The 17,874-nt window shown below is 44.7% G+C and overlaps 1 protein-coding gene across 2 annotated transcripts in view; it reads left to right on the top strand.

The window, feature by feature from the left end:
• Window positions 1-17,874, top strand: part of si:dkey-122a22.2 (uncharacterized) — a 48,314-nt gene that overhangs the window by 11,325 nt on the left and 19,115 nt on the right. For both annotated transcript variants that reach the window (XM_056285990.1, XM_056285989.1), the window contains exon 8: window positions 17,197-17,335. In XM_056285990.1, coding sequence (XP_056141965.1) covers window positions 17,197-17,335 — 139 coding nt within the window. The remainder of the gene's footprint in view (window positions 1-17,196; window positions 17,336-17,874) is intronic.

The raw sequence follows: 17,874 nt of genomic DNA, 5'->3' as shown, positions 1-17,874 counted from the left end.
AGTCGTGTGCTTGTAAACACTGTCGTACCAGCAACACTTGCATTGTAGGATGGCTCAGGCGCAGTCACCGAAGAAACTAGACAAACAGTATACAGTCAGCGAGCTAACATTACTAATGGTTTCAAAATCACTATTGCACTACAGTGTGTACTTCGTCAACAGCCACTCCAACCAGCCGCTCCCGAAATAACGGTGTTTGTAGAAGCCATCTCCACTTTGCTTGGCCAAAAAAGTTTCTGGTGTGCCAAACACAAGGGCGAAATCACCGGCGGCGATCTGGTCATCAATGTCCTCGCGTTGTCCCGCATATGTGGCAGGAATGCCTTTTGCTTTCAAAAACTGCACCTGCTCCTCCATTATCGACAGCAAAGGGCATATGACCAGCACCATAGATTTCTGTCCCTGTGCGGACAACAAGTCACAGACAGTTGGCCAGGCTTGATAGACCAAGCTTTTCCTGTAACCAGTTGGTAAACAAGCAAACATGTCTTTCGTGTCCTGGGTTAAAAGTTTTAAACAAAGCTACTATACATCCTTAATTGCACCAATCTTGTGGACTGAGCACAGGTTCAATAAAACTGAATCAAATGATCTAATGTTACTTGGGACATCAATTTTCAATGTTTTAAAAAGCTGTCTCTGCGTTACAAAGTGATTCGCTATAGCTCCAGTTTGTTTCACTATGGAGGAGGATGGGGAGAGAGCATAGTTTCCGGTAAGGCGTGTCCTTGACAAAATGTAAGGGGTGTAGCAGTAGGCATAGGCTTGTTAGCGGCCGTTCTCACTGCTGTTCTAGCAACTATCTTGCATTTAGAAATCTCTAGACGATTGATAGGCGGAGATCTCTGATTGTCGGGTATCGCGAGACTAGAGAAGAAACTGCATTGTGCAGTCAGCAGAGAAGCTTGAACGTAGGGTCTAGAAATTTGAAGGAGTTGGGAGTTCTTTTAGAGAATCTCTCCATTGTTCCCACTGTTCCACTTTCTCTGGAGGCATTGTTATGTCCCAATCACGTGAGTCAGCTGTGAGGTCTCAAAGCAGGGCCTTCCCTTGTATGATGACCAGTGCTGCAAACCAAGGGGGTCATACAAACCATTCACCATTGATAGGATTCCACGATGTGTGAATGGTTTCATCTCACTGGACACTTGGAATGTGAATGTGTCACTCATAAGGTCCCAGCTGATCCCAAGATTACGCTGCATAGGTAAAGAGTCGACACCAAGACCCAAGTCCCTGAGATCACTGGTACGATCCTCAAGAGGAAACATTCTCATCACTTCTTCAATGTTTGAGGCAATTTTATGCAGCCTCATGTTAGAACAAGCTAACATCCTTTGTGTCCTTTGCAGGGGATCAGTAGCAGCCATTGCAGTCATGATAGTGACTTTAACCAGTCACTGATGTAGAAATCTTTCTACATATTCATGAGCGTACATTCCATACTGCAACTCTCCTTCTCGTGCTGCCCGTTTGAGACCGTAAATTGCCACAGCCGGTGAGGGGCTATTGCCGAAGATGTGGAGCTTCATTCTGTACTGTATAACTTGCTTATTGAAGAAGCAAAGGAAGTTTTTGTCTTCAGGTCGAACAAGAAAATAGTGGAACATCTGCTGTATGTCTGCAGTAATAGCAACGGCTTCTTTCCTAACATGGAGGAATACTCTGAGGAGGCTGTTGTTGAGGTCTGGGCCAGTTAAGAGGATGTCATTAAGAGAGACTCCAGTATACTGAGCACTTGAGTCAAAGACAACCCTGATTTGACCTGATTTCCTTGGCTGGTAGACCCCAAAAAGAGGTAAATACCAACATTCTTCATCCTCAAGTAAAGGAGCTACCTCTGCATGGCCTTTTTCTAGTGTCTTCTCCATGAACCCAAAGAAATGGTCTTTCATTTCAGGCTTTCTACTGAAAGAGCATTGTAATAACGTAAAGCACTCCAGTGTTTGAGCTTTGTTGTTGGGCAAATGGCGTCTTTGTTGTTTGAAAGGAACAGGAGCTACCCAATTGTTCTCTTCATCCTTGTAGAAACCCTTCTCCATGATATCGAAGAAGATGGCATCTTCAACAGAAGAAGGAGCCCACTTCTCATCATCCTTTGTCCTCTTGAACACATCACAGCCAACATCGTCTTCCTTTTCCTCTTCAGGTGACTTTTTCATGTGAACACCTGTGTGGAAACCTGTCATGTTGCTGTTATTGAATTTCTCTTTCACATTGTAGACATTGGGACATGGTTTGAAAAGAGACGGCCAACCATTCTCCCGAGTATTTGTAAAGAAGACGTTGGCTTTGTCTGGCTTGTGAACCTTGCCGATACTGACATTACCTACTATAAACCACCCTAAGTCTAGCTTCTGTGCATAGGGGGCATCATGTGGTCCATTGATCTGCTTACGCACCTTATGTATCCCAATGATGTCCCTTCTGAGCAGAAGCAAGATTGGGGCTTCAGGATCCAGTTCCGGGATCTGACTGGCGATAATCTGAAGGTGTGGATGACCAAGGGCAACTTGCGGCGTGGGAATCTCTGAATGGTCATTTGGAATCTGGTTGCACTCTATCAAGGTTGGTAGAGGGAGGGTGACCTGTCCATCCATTGATTCCACCTTGAACTGCTGCACTCTTCTCCTAGTTGTCTCGACTGTACTTCAGCCTGTACTTTAGCTTGTTCTTGCTCTTTAACATGTTGTGAGTGGTCGAAAGACTGAAATCTAAGCTCACTGTGGGATTTACAGCTTGACTCACTATCATTTACAAGTGATGGTGCAAAGGCTTCAGTTTTGACTATTGCTACTGCTGCTGACCTTTCAACATCCAGTACATTTAAACATGCATCTAAGCATGCCTTGTCTGCATCTAAACGTGCTTTTGCCATTTCCATCTCTTTTACAGCAAAATGTATTTTAGCTTTAGCTGCCTCGGCTTTAGGTCTAGCTTTAACTGCAACTGTGCTACTAAAAGAGCTATGAGAGCATTGGATGACAAGGATACATTAGATCTGGTAACAAAAGAATGGAGAGACAATGTTTTGCTTTCTTTGATGATGTACTGTAGACCTGTCCATAGACTGCTATACTGTTGTTAGCTTGCTCTGTGCCATGACGATGTAGCAGTGGATCTGGTCTGGTCCACTGTAGACCAGTCTGTCTGAGAGTGTCATTTTACTGTTCTGTCATTCCAGTGCACCCTGCATAAGCCGACAGGCAGATAACTCCTCCCCCAATCACCACGATGATGACGACGAGATTCAGTTCAACTTCCTTTAATGGTGAATAGTAGAGTAAAACGAATAGTAGGGTAAAACGACAATACTCTCAAGGGCTGAAATGTAGCAGGATGTCAGCGAATACTGAAGCCATGAGGAGATGATCTATCATGCACTCGCTTATTCTCTACTGTGAGATTACCTTGTTCCCGCGAGACTTCACAAGATGACATCATCAGTACTGAGGTCTCTTAAAGAGACAGTACGTACTGAACAGGGGACTTCTCAACTACTGACACAACAAAACAAATAATAAGCTTGTTGGAGGTAGCGTATCAGTTAATTTTAGAGCCACCACACAAAAACGGTCTTAGTAAACATTATAGAGGTAGATTTCCTTTGCTTATTTTTCCATTTGCTCCTAGGGAAGAAATGGAAGGGAACACTCTTGATAATGTCTTTGGAAAAGTGGCTACAATGTCAGTGTTAATCAGTAATTTCAAATCTCAATATCTTGATATTTCATGAGTTTGCTTCATGGTGCACTTTTTTCACCTCAATTGTATCTGGCCAATTAACCCAGTCTTTCGAGCCGTCTGGTCGCTGCTCTATTCCCTCTGCCGATCCGGGGAGGGCTGCAGACTACCACATGCCTCCTCCGATACATGTGGAGTTGCCAGCTGCTTCTTTTCACCTGACAGGAGTTATGCCAGGGGGACGTAGCGCGTGGGAGGATCACGCAATTCCCCCCAGTTCCCCCTCCCCCCGAACAGACACCCTGGCCGACCACAGGAGGCGCTAGTGCAGCAACCAGGACACATACCCACATCTGGCTTCCCACCCGCAGACACAGCCAGTTGTGTCTGTAGGGACGCCTGACCAAGCCAGAGGTAACATGGGGATTCGAACCGGCGATCCCCGTGTTGATAGGCAATGGAATAGACCGCTACGCAACCCAGACTCCTGAGTATCACTTCACTTCACAGCAAAAGAGAGTGAGCAAGACTACCGAACCTGGGCTATCCGGACGCCCTGTAGTCCAGTCTTAAACAGAGTAAATAAAAGTCGATAACAATCTTATATATGAAACCGGTGGAAATCTTTTGCAAAGCAAGAGGCATCACTTATTTATTTATTATCTATATAGCCCTCTTCTCGTCCACTGACCTCTCAAGGCATTTTACAATGTATGCCTCACATTGACCCATTCACACAAACGTTCAACACTGATGGTGGAGGCTGCCATGCAAGGTGCCAACCTGCTCATCAGGAGCAGTTAGGGGTTCAGTGTCTTGCTCAAGGACACTTCAACACACTCTCTGAAGGAGCCGGGGATCGAACCAGCGACCTTCGGATTATTAGACAACCCGCAAGACTTTAAGGGGCGTACTTGTGAGAAACACACCATAAATCCCATGATGTAAATATGTCATACTTAAAACATTTATACTGTATGTCATATGAAAGGGAAATTCCCCCCATAAGTTATGGAGGTTTCTTACATTGAAAATAAACTTTCTTAACATTTGGCTCATAAACTTTGTTGCCAAATGGTTACAGTGCATACCACATGGCCACATGATCGTGACCATTGCTGGTTCGATTCCAGCTGGCGACTTTTGTTGCATGTCTTACCCATCTATCTCCCCCGTTTCCTGTCTGCCTCTCCACTGCCACTGTCTAATAAAAGGTAAAAAAAAAGAAGTTTCTTATAACTTTAAAAATCAAGTCTTCTGATTTTGGCATGTCTCCATGTTTTAAAAGCTTCGTCCCGCTGTCTTAGCTCACACTGGTTATAGGATGTGAGTTAAGCTAGATAAGAAATGGATTCTTGAAAATGGCCTAATTTGTACGTGACTTAAAGTGGAGCAGAACCATTTATCAGGGATATGTGTCCAATTAACCTCTGATTAATAGGCATTCATTTCACCGTGTGCACGACAGTGCAGCCGCAATCCAATTACTCTGTAGCGAAGCAATGGAAAAAACAAAAAGATCCAAGCACTTACATTCACCCTGCACAGAACAGTTTTATCATGGGTCTCGAATTTTGATATTAAAAAAATGGAAAATGAGATAGGTGAAGATGTAGGAAAAGCACAGTACAACTCTATCTCATACAAGACATCACACTTTCCCAGAACTGCTGGCGCTCTCCCAGTTACTTTTCCCTCCTTTCTAATGCTTCTCTTTTCAGACTAGGTTACACATACACTAGGTGTGTATTTCTCTCGTTTTCTAGATAGGGGTTTAATAGCTTTCAGCGGTCTTACAGTATTTGGTACACAAGATAAGTAATCCAGCGGGGAGCAGGGCTGCACCTGAGGAGGGTTGTGGGGAGACGGTATCAGACTTGCACTGGGACTGGAGGATTTACACATCAAAGACCTGCTCATTAACAGCAGCTCACTCCCAAAATTAGTTCTGTTATATCCTACAAAATGAATTGCTCCCATCTCCCGAGAATAGGATTTCTCTCCCTCTCTCTCCGTCCATGTTCTATGACTCCATGAGACTTGAAAGGGTGTGTGTGCGTGCATGTTCGTATGTACGCGTATGTGCATGCGTGTGTCCGCACATGTGCATATGTGCGTGTGCTAGCTTTGGGGGTCACCTTTTCTCTTGGGGATTTTCCTCTAAAGACACTGCGGCATGGGTCTCATTCGCTCCCCAGCATAGATAATTCTTCCTGATGGAAAAGTAAAGCAGAGGGTCTCGTGTCAGGGATTAGAAGAAGCCCCTCTGTCCATCTGGTCGAATTGTATTCCTGACAGCTATCTGCATTGTAATTTGCTCAGTCTCCTCTTTGTTTCACTGGCTTAAAGTCAGCACAATTTCGCACCCATACCCTTTTTGTGTTGCTCTGCTTGGAAGACTGAGCTCACATGGAGCTGACGAATCAGTGAAATTCTCATACAAAAATTGTCTTGGGGTTTAAAAAATCTAATCAGGTCCGGTAGTCTTGCTCTCTCATTTGCTCTGTGAAGAAAAGTGACACTCGGGCATCCAGGTAGCATAGCGGTCTATTCCGTTGCCTACCAACACGGGGGTCGCCGGTTTGAATCCCCGCGTTACCTCCGGCTTGGTCGGGCGTCCCTACAGACACAATTGGCCATGTCTGCGGGTGGGAAGCAAGATGTGGGTATGTATCCTGGTCGCTGCACAAGCGCCTCCTTTGGTTAGTCGGGGCGCCTGTTAAGGGGGGAGGGGGAACTGGGGGGGGGGGATAGCGTGATCCTCCCACACGCTACGTCCCCCTGGCGAAACACCTCATTGTTGGGTGAAAAGAAGCGACTGGTGACTCCACATGTTTTGGAGGAGGCATGTGGTAGTCTGCAGCCCTCCTCGGATCAGCAGAGGGGGTGGAGCAGCGACCAACCGTTATCCCCATGAGTTGCCTTGGAAGAGTGGGGTAATTGGCCAAGTTCAATTGGGGAGAAAAATCCAAAGAAAAAAAGTGATACTCAAGACTCCTGCATATATCACAGGAGTCTTATATAGTAGTTTGTGTACAAACCCCAATTCCAATGAAGTTGGGATGTTGTGTAAAACGTGAATAAAACAGAATACAATGATTTGCAAATCCTTTTCGACCTATATTCAATTGAGTACGCTACAAAGACAAGATATTTAATGTTCAGACTGATAAACTTTATTGTTTTTTGCAAATATTCACTCATTTTGAATTTGATGCCTGCAACACGTTCCAAAGAAGCTGGGACAGGGGCAACAAAGGACTGGGAAAGTTGAGGAATGCTCAAAAAACGCCTGTTTGGAACATTCCACAGGTGAACAGGTTAATTGGAAACAGGTGAGTGTCATGATTGGGTATAAAAGGAGCCTCCCTGAAAGGCTCAGTTGTTCACAAACAAGGATGGGGTGAGGTTCACCACTTTGTGAACAACTGCATGAGCAAATAGTCCAACAGTTTAAGAACAATGTTCCTCAACGTACAATTGCAAGGAATTTAGGGATTTCATCATCTCCAGTCCATAATATCATCAAAAGATTCAGAGAATCTGGACAAAACTCTGCATGTAAGCAGCAAGGCCGAAAACCAACATTGAATGCCCGTGACCTTTGATCCCTCAGGCGGCACTGCATTAAAAACCGACATCATTCTGTAAAGGACATTACCACGTGGGCTCAGGAACACTTTGGAAAACCAGTTCGTCGCTACATCTACAAGTGCAAGTTAAAACTCTACCATGCAAAGCGAAAGCCATATATCAACAACACCCAGAAACGCCGCGGGGTCCTCTGGGCCCGAGCTCATCTGAGATGGACTGACGCAAAGTGGAAAAGTGTGCTGTGGTCTGACGAGTCCACATTTCAAATTGTTTTTGGAAATCATGGACGTCGTGTCCTCCGGGCTAAAGAGGAAAAGGACCATCCAGATTGTTACCAGCGCAAAGTTCAAAAGCCAGCATCTGTGATGGTATGGGGGTGCACATCTGTGAAGGCACCATTAATGCTGAAAGGTACATACAGATTTTGGAGCAACATATGCTGCCATCCAAGCGACGTCTTTTTCAGGGACGTCCCTGCTTATTTCAGCAAGACAATGCCAAGCCACATTCTGCACGTATTACAACAGCGTGGCTTCGTAGTAAAAGAGTGCGGGTACTAGACTGGCCTGCCTGCAGTCCAGACCTGTCTCCCATTGAAAATGTGTGGCACATTATGAAGCGCAAAATATGACAACGGAGACCCCAGACTGTTGAGCAACTGAAGTTGTACATCAAGCAAGAATGGGAAAGAATTCCACCTACAAAGCTTCAACAATTAGTGTCCTCAGTTCCCAAAAGCTTATTATTAAAAGGAAAGTTGATGTAACACAGTGGTAAACATGCCCCTGTCCCAGCTTCTTTGGAACGTGTTGCAGGCATCAAATTCAAAATGAGGGATTATTTGCAAAAAAACAATAAAGTTTATCAGTTTGAACATTAAATATCGTCTTTGTAGTGTATTCGATTGAATATAGGTCAAAAAGGATTTGCAAATCATTGTATTCTGTTTTTATTTACGTTTTACACAACGTCCCAACTTCATTGGAATTGGGGTTTGTAGTAGTGAGCTGTTCCCAGTGTTGTGCTGTGGAACAACATGATGTCGGTCAGCATAATAAGGCTCACAGGACCCAGCAGACCACTAGATGACCCCCCTGCAACTGTAATTAGAGTTACACCCATGTTGCTGTATAGGATACTGAAGGTGTCAGACTAATAATTCACCGACACTGGAGGGAACGTAGAAGCCTACTGGCCTCCTTTGTGTGTCTGCAGGTCTGTGTCCTCTAACTTACACTGTGTACTTCAGTTCTTACGTCTGTGTTGGGATAGTTCTGTGCTAAGCTCTGCACAATGGGAGACCGGCCTTTCGTTCTACCACCTCCTCATCTGTGTAACACCGTATCTTACCATCTGATGGGGATAACAGACCATGCACTCTAGGAAAAAGGGCCTAAAACGGCACCTTTTCTTTTTTCACCGTCTCCTGTGCACAACTATAAACCTTATCCCTATGAGTTGTCTGTCATTATCTGTACTTGTGGTTTTAGTCAAGATATGCTCTTTTTCCTTCCAGCAGCTTTGAGTTAATTTATATAGTGCTTTTGGATTTTTTTCTGATGAAAACTGTCAGAAATCAAATGTTTTCTCATTATCTAATCACCTGTCTTATAATCTTATTATGGAGTGTAGTGTTTCATCTGCACACGCTCATGTGTTGTGTGTTTATCATGTGTGCATAGGAGTATGTGGATCACAAAATTAATTTGCCCCATGGGATATGTATTTTGCCCAGAGACGAGAATCGGTGGGAAATGCTCTTATTGCTAATGGGATGGTCCTTGTCTGCCCAAACACTGGCGAAGCCGGCCCCCTCCAAAGGCGGGTTAAGTTTGCCCAAAGTCGAGTCAAGTTGAGCCGGTACCATGTAGTGGAAAAGGGGCATTAGAGACACAAAGAGGCCGGATGTGGGGTGGGCAGGCTGGCCAGAGACCGCCCCAGGGCCCGGCCGACTCACCCCATGGTTGTTTATGTTCTAAAACGAGATTGTTCTAAAATCGTTCCAAAGCCTCTCTGGAAAACCAGGGGTCAAAATGACAGTACCCTAAAAGTGAAAGTCACAGGCTATGGTCACACATGCACAAATGCAGGCGAATGGCCATCGCTTACATAGGCAAAACTCGTATCTTGTTGTGCTGAATGATGGGCAGTGCAGGATGTGATGCCAAGTGGGGTCAACCACACACACTTCTTTGATATTGGCTGAGGCTGCGGATTTGCCGGTCAAACTTCACAGAAGTTGAATGCCATGCGATGCGAAGATGTGAATTTCCTTCGCCACCGGAAGCGAATGTTTCGTTTGCCCCTTCGCTCGCATAGAATGGAAATGAACGGGAGGTGAATATTCGTCAATGTTAATTTCGCATATGTGTGATCATACCTACTACTACCACTACTACTTTTAGCTGCTCCCGTTAGGGGTCACCACAGCAGATCATCCGTTTCCATCTCTTCCTGTCCTCTGCATCTTCCTCTGTAACGCCAGCCACCTGCATGTCCTCTCTCACCACACCCATAAACCTCTTTGGCCTTCCTCTTCCCCGGCAGCTCCATATTCAGCATCCTTCTCCCAATATACCCAGCATCTCTCCTCCACACATGTCCAACCCATCTCAATCTTGCCTCTCTTGTTTTGTCTCCAAACCGTCCAACCTGAGCTGTCTCTCTAATATACTCGTTCCTAATCGTGTCCTTCTTCATCACCCCCAATGAAAATATTAGCATCTTCAACTCTGCCACCTCCACCTCCACATGACCATACCGCTACAGTTTAATGAATGCTCAGTGATAGAAACCCCCCCCCTTCATTTAATTGTGACATTGTATTTTAGCAAAACACAATCCCCTCAGAAACTCTACTTGAAAGTCTTATATCTTTTATCTTCCTCTACATTTTATCTTTTTAAGTAACACTAGTTGGTGAATTTTTCCTTTAATAGTGATCTACATCTAATTTTGACAGTAAAATGAGACTGAAAGAAAGCCTGCGTTTATAGTCCATTTTCAGGCGTGTAGCAGCTTAGTTTTGAAGTAAGAGTAAGATAGGATTATATCAGTCAGTGTATATCAGTCACTGTCACTTTTTTCTGTGATTATGTGTGTGTGAAAATACTTGCATGTGTGTAGTTGCTGAGGTAATATATCCGTCCGGTGCTTCACCTGACTGTCTCTCAGTGAAGGCCTGTCACCAGTGACCGTGGGCCTGGATGGAAGCCTGATTGAGTTATGAGTCCAAAATGAAGATGACACCGTTGTCCATTCATCATCTTACCTGTCATTAATATGCCTGGCCAAGACACATACACACACTCTGGCGGAAACTGGAAAATATAATTACACATGTAAACAGAAACAGCTACTTCAAGAAACACACTCAGGCGGATATAAATGTGGCCGCCCGCCTGCTGGGGCTCGTCGGCGACAGAGATGTGTGGGGTAGTCAGCGATAGACCTGTTCTGCCTCTCACCTGGAGCCTGTTCAGTGTGACAGCCAGCATATGACTGTCAACGTGATTGATGACCTGGGCTCTAATGTAAGATTGAACAACATTATACAGTCCAACTGTGCTGCTCTTTGTATGTTGATAGATTTGCAGTACGGGCTTGCATCCTATCAGTTTCAACCTCACGTACGGAGGACAGTATAAGCATTCTTGCTGGGTAATATGATGCAGAATATCAAGGATGTAATGTCAGTGTGAAAGGGGAGCTCTGTACGCAACGGTCCAAATAGACAGTTGTGAGTTGTTTTCACCCATGGCCACCATGTTATTGTCGAAGGATTAAAGTATTCAAATCATCCTTGGAAGATACGGTGGCTTATTTGCTACCTTGAGCGTTTGACATTAAATAACCTCTTTTGAGAGACTTTCTCTCTCCCTTCCTCTCTGGCTTTTTTCCCCACTGACTTTGTGCAGAGACAGCGTTTCTGCGATTGCCTGCAATGGTATAGTTGGAACAACAGTAATAGCAGCAGCCAGTGATGACATATGCAGCCTCTGCTCTGAACCCACTCACTCTCACTATGGGCTATGTTCAATAACCCACTGGAGCAGAGCCTTGCACTAAAACCTCCAGGGACCCAGGGCCAAGATTGGCAACAATAGCCTGGGAAGGCAGGGTTAGAAAGAGAGAAGAGAGAGACGGTGAAAGAAAGATAGAGAGAACAAGAGACGTGGAGCGAGATATAGGAGGAAATGGTGCACACGGGTAAAATAGTTGACTGAGGAACATGGCAGACATGCAAAGCAGTGACGCAGTATCAAAGGTTATTGATTGTAATTTCTATTGGGGGGGCGCAATGATGCTTTCATACTTTTTATACGAGTACTTTAGGGTTTTATTTGGCTACCCGTCAGACTAAGTAGACAGTTTTAGGACATCACTTTTGACTCTGTAAACCTGTGATAAGTATTTGTCATTATTTTTGACATTTTATATGCTAAATGATTAACTGATTAATTGAAAAATGATCAATAGATAGATTGATAATGAAAATAATTATCAGTTGTAGCCCTAGCACAGGAGAAAGGGAGAGTGTTTTACGCGTGTGTGTGTGTGTGTGTGTGTGTGTGTTTGGGTGTATGTTTATGTGCTTGGGTTAATGTGTACATGCCTGTATTATCTCATGGTGTGACCTGTTATGTATATTTTGGTGTACATGCGCGGGAGCATCTGTGAACATCCAGTGTTCCTGGTTTACATCAGTGTGTGTGGTTCATGGTTAGCATGGTTCACATTCTGGCCGTGTAATGGCTTCCACGTTTCAGCTTTTTGCTCTCAGTCTCTTCTCCCTCGGTCCTCCCCTGACTCAGCCCAGTTCCCCTCCAGAGACCCCAAGATGAGTCAGGAATGCCAATTAATTGTAATTAGCAGCAATGTAAGCGTAACTATTGCTGTAACGCTTTGCTAATGAAGCAGGGCTACCTTGGTCCCTGTGTAGCTACACCAGTGTAATTTATAGTATTGATTCAGGGAAGAATGTTGGGAGCAAAGTGGATGCTGAATGCAACATGATATTGATTGTGAGAGGCTGACACCATGTGGTCATTTGCAGCATTACAGTATGGAGGTGACAGAATAGTCTCGTTCTTCCTCCCAGAGTTGAGGCAGTAGTGCTTAATTAAGGCTGTTGGTACTTAGTCTTAGAAAACAGCAGTGTGGTTTAGTGGGACAGAGGAGTTATTTAAGGTGTAAGGACCTACAGATTGGCCTTACGGAGGCCTTGATTATCTCCATCGTGACAATTAATTTTCCCCAACTCTTTTGTTTAGTTTTCTCCGGAAGTTAACCAAATTTCAACACAAATTGGAACATTTTCTGACAATGTTTCCTAAATTCATTCATTCATTTTTCAAGCCGCTTATCCTCATTAGGGTGCTGCAGCCTATCCCAGCGCTCGTTGGGTGGAAGGCGGGGAAACACCCTGCACAGGTTGCCAGTCCATCGCAGGGCAGACACACACACACACACACACACACACACACACACACACACACACACACCTAGAGACAATTTAGTATTCTGAAATTCATGATACTCCAAAATGATTTGCATAATTTGTGTAGTAACATGGACATAATAGTAACATTGAGTTCATAGTCTGGTAATATAGAATGTATTTTTCCATATCGGATTTTTGTGTTTACATAACTAGTATAGTAAAATGTATCGCTTATGTTGGCCAGTGCTATAGGTTGTACAACAAACTTATGTTGGAAAATTCATTATTTAATTTTTTATATAATTATTGTATTTTAATTTTAATTCAGTTCTTTGCTTGTAATCATGTTTAACCTTTGCATGACAGCAGGATAATGTGTGATATGATATGGTGCATGGCCAGAGCTGTGGCTAAAATACTTTGACTATTATACCCTGATACTGTAGTAAATGCTGTAGATTTACGTTGTTATATTCACTATAGGAACAGAACACAGTAGTTGGTCCTGTAGACTTAAATAATCTTAATAGTTCATGTTTAGTAGGGATTTATTTATGATTCAGATATAGACTTTGTTGTATTAAAGTACACTTTAGACATTAGTGATATGCGGAAATGACAACATTATTTATCATAGTTGTGATATTATGGGTTTTATACTTCTGTGTAACAGATGAAATCTTCATAATGAAATGTCTAAAAAGTCAAGTCAATTTTATTTGTATAGCCCAATATCACAAATTACAAATTTGCCTCAGGGGTCTTTATAGCAACACAACATCCTGTCCTTAGACCCTCGCATCGGCTAAGGAACAACTCCCTAAAAAAAACCCTTTAACAGGGAGAGAAAATAGGAAGAAACCTCAGTGAGAGCAACAGAGGAGGGATCTCTCCCCAGACAGACATCGTGCGATGGATGTTGTGTTTACACAATTTACAGAGTACAGCACTGAAAGAGGATAAACAGAATTATAATGAAATTATCAAATTTATGAAGAATATGAGGAGGAGGATGCCAAGCAGTGTCCATATGCCACCAGAACAGCCCAGGAGCTGAGCCATACAACCACCATCACCATGTAGACACAAAACAAAAAAAACTAGTCACACGTCTGAGTGAGAGAAGGATATAACATTAAAACAGGATAACAAAATTAAATGGATTTATAAGATATATAACAAGAAAATGTGATGAGGGGAACGCCAAGCAGTGTCCAGGTGGCGACCACCGTCACCATGGAGACCTGGGAGGAGGACCAACTGCAGATGCACACAAGGGAGACTCACATCACACCATTCACACACAGAAAAAGAGAAAGGAGAAGACATCATTCAGAGAGAGAGAGAAAAGACGTGAGAGAAGAGAACAGTTTGCAATAGTCAATAATCTATATGCTATAATCTCACTATAAAGAAAGTCCTATGTAGTCCTCCCTACTAGTTTGCTATAGTCTGTCGTAGAAAGATGGTTCAGTAGTACTCGGTGCTACGGCATGTTCCAGTTACCTGTCTGCATAATAAACCCTTAAAATGTCCTCTTTATGGTAGTTTGCAGAGACGTGCGTTGTGGTATCATCCCAACATGAACCCTCCAGTACCCTCTCCCTGCTGTAATGGGGTCGCACTGAAGACTGTAAGGCTTTGGTAGATGTTGACTCAAAACAACAAATCGAGGATTACTCTTCTCCAAGAAATGCTCAGATTGTGACGTCTGCACATGAGTCAGAAGCCCCTGGTCGTGTACTTGTAGGTGCAGCTGGACCGGCGGTGGAGGACCCTGCGACCATCCACCTTTTAACCATTCTGTCAGCGTGCTAGTTGGTTGAGCCTCATGTAATAGACCGTGTTTAAACGTTCGCTCCTCGTTGTAATAGTTGGCAGAGGCGTGTGTAATAGTTGGTGTTTTGTCTGTGAGCGGGCTCTCAGGTAACAGAGGCCCTGCATATGAAATGAGATGGTAATGAGGAGGGGAGCCTTATCACTACAGGGCCAAATTCCGACAGTGAATTGCGCAGTTGTAACAAAAGTAACAGAGCATCCATTCAGCCTGCACTAATCCAGATGGGAAAGTCAAACAGCAGAAAGTCCGCGGCACAAACTCATTTCATCACTTTATTAATTTAGATATTGCCTCCTCGCTCCTGCGGGGAGGAAGAGAGAGAAGAGGGGGGAAAAAAAGCCCCTCTGAAATGACCAACATCGGTGAGGCGTTTTGCTCTACATGGTTCCCCCACTTCGTCTCCTCCTGTTATCTGTTTAATTCATCCCGCCAATCTTGGCTGTCTTTAGCCACTAAATTTCCCTTTGACACGCATGCCTTGCTTCGCATAATCCTCACTCCGGGGCAGAATTAAAAATGGAAAAAAAAAAGAGGAGGGAATAGGACAGGTGGCTGGAGAATCCTTGAAATAATGTTCAATGCCAGACCCAGGAATGATTTGACCAGATTCAAACTGGTGGAGGAGGAAGAGGAGGGCTGCTGATAGAGTTTTTTTTCTCTCTCTTTTTTTTTATATTTTCTTTTTTGGAATGGGGGGGGTGACAGGTGGAAAATGTGCAGAGACTGAAAAGTCCCTAAAGAGCCAGGTCGAAGAGCCGGTTCTAAATTGTGGTGGCAGGATGACTTCGGGGGAGAAAACGGTGGCGAGGAAGATGAGAATGTCAAAATGTCACTCTCCGGAGGTCTGATTTGAAAAGTTTGCCCCGTCTGTGAAAGACTGAAAATGAGAGCAGTCGACTTTGTTCCTTTCTTTCTCTCCCTGCATACTCTGTTGACCTGCAAGGATTTTTCTTCACCATGAATATGACAGACGTGTTTATCTTTTAGACAGCCATTTACAGCAGTTGAACTACCAAGCACGGATATTCCTGTCGGCCTTATCTGACCCATCAGTACTGACATGCTTTGCCGGAGCACAGCTTGATATTTCATTCCACACTTCTGTGGGTGGCAATGTGCCATATCAGCAGCAGGTGACAGGGGTTATTTTACACATGAAAAGTGCATGTTATTGATTTAGGCTTGATAAGAGCGGGCACAATGGCGGCGAAGCAGCACTGAAATATGTCTGTTGTGAAATTCCCTCAGTTCTCAATGGCGCGCTGTATCGGCCCATGCGGCGGAGGCTGGGGCTGGAGATGCCATCTGGTACGTCTTCCTTGTCAAGTCAATTACAGATGCAACTCAAGATGGCGCAGGGAGTGCAATGTTTTCTTGAACATCCTGCGCCATGACAGTTGTGCATAGGGCTTGATGCGTAACACATTTAAGATGAAGCTGGATGGATGGAGGGGCGGCACGGTGGCACCGTGGTTGGCGCGGTCGCCTCACAGCAAGAAGGTCCTGGGTTCGAGCCCTGGGGTAGTCCAACCTTGGGGGTCGTCCCAGGTCGTCCTCTGTGTGGAGCTTGCATGTTCTCCCCGTGTCTGCGTGGGTTTCCTCCGGGTGCTCCGGTTTCCTCCCACAGTCCAAAGACATGTAGGTCAGGTGAATCGGCTGTACTAAATTGTCCCTAGGTGTCAGTGTGTGTGTGTCAGCCCTGTGATGGCCTGGCGGCCTGTCCAGGGTGTCCCAGCCTGCTGCCCAATGACTGCTGGGATAGACTCCAGCATCCCTGTGACCCCGACAGCAGGATAAGCGGTTTGGATAATGGATAGGTGGATGGATGGAGGGTTGTTGACTATTGCCTTTCGGTAATGAAACTGACAGAAGTGCTGAACAAAAGAGGAAGGCTCTGATTCGATTAGAAATTGGATCTACGGAGCTGGGTTTGAGATGGAGAGGTGTGACTCGATGCTCAGGGCTGGGGTCTTGGTACGGAGGGGCAGGTGTGCTGTGTGTTTCTGTGTGTCAGGCAGGCTGTGCCGTGCACCGACGCTGGCAGCAGGCGGTTGGCACTATTGATTGGGCTCTGCAGTCTGAGACCAGCCAATTCAGAGCACCAGTGAGCCGAGACCGATTAGGCCTCCTGGGTTACAAAATCCCAACGCTCTTCTTCTCATCTACAAAAAAAAAAAAATCAAAACTATTCCTCATTCTCCAGTCAAATGTCTCCCAGAGAAAGTTCGAGATTTTTTTTTTTTTCGTCGGTGGAAAAGGACTCGCGGAGTGACTTTGGTAAGGTCTGTCTCGTCTGAATTAATAGATGATAATATGTCTGTCTCCTGCTGCTGTAATGCTGCAGGACCTTTCCATCGCTGCACCGCCCAGTGATGTTGTCCACGTCAAATCTAAGCGAGATGGGAAAATAATTAAAACACGGACAGACATCTTATTTTTGGGGTTACCCTGGTTATATGCCACGCTGAAGGAAAGGCGGTAACCCGTCCTCATTCAAGGCGGCGATTGCGAAATATATCTTTGAAGCAAGCTGCTCAAATCGTTTTATTCTTACACCAGAAGTGCTTTTTCCTTCTCTAACACAAGTGTTCGTGTTGGTCTGTATGCTTGTTTGTGTGCGTGTGTGTGTCTTTAGGTACGGTAAGCTGGTGCCCTCACTCCAAGCCAGGCAGTTCTCAGCAGCTACAGGGTTGAGCCGTATGCTGATCATTCTGGGTATGATTGAGCCAACCATCAAAGGAGGAAATGTCTCAGAGGAGGTCATGCAGCGCCAGGTTGGACCAGCAACACACGCGTGCACATGCACACAGAGAAAAAAAACCCATGCACATGCATACACACACACATTAAAACACATGCATACACACATCACACACGAACACACACACACACACACACACACACACACACACAATCAGGGAAGAGTGATCCCAACAACATCAATTGTTGCAATTATTTTGGACCAGAATGTCTAGCCCTGATGTCCTTTGGTGAAAGTGGCAAAGGGGTGTCAGCTGTGATTTAGCTGGGATGCTGGTGTTAATATAGCAACTTGTCAGTGGCTAAGTTTCTACTGCCAGCTGAGATTGGCTGTGTTAAACATTTAGTTATGTTGCAGTTCTCAAACGGCCTGGCTTCTCTTGGAAGTTGTCATAATTTGAGAAAAAAAATTATGGAATTGCAGTGCAGTAGGAAAAGTAGTGTTCTTGCTTGGTTTGTGCTTCGTTTGACCAGTTTTCACCTGTACAGCCACAGGATGGTGCTAGTGCAAGAATAATCGGGGCTGCTCTGGTGAACAGATACCCAGATACCA

This window comes from Lampris incognitus, chromosome 9 (assembly GCF_029633865.1).
Source record: "Lampris incognitus isolate fLamInc1 chromosome 9, fLamInc1.hap2, whole genome shotgun sequence".
Classification (NCBI taxonomy): domain Eukaryota; kingdom Metazoa; phylum Chordata; class Actinopteri; order Lampriformes; family Lampridae; genus Lampris; species Lampris incognitus.
This window is presented reverse-complemented; position numbering and strand designations above follow the sequence as displayed.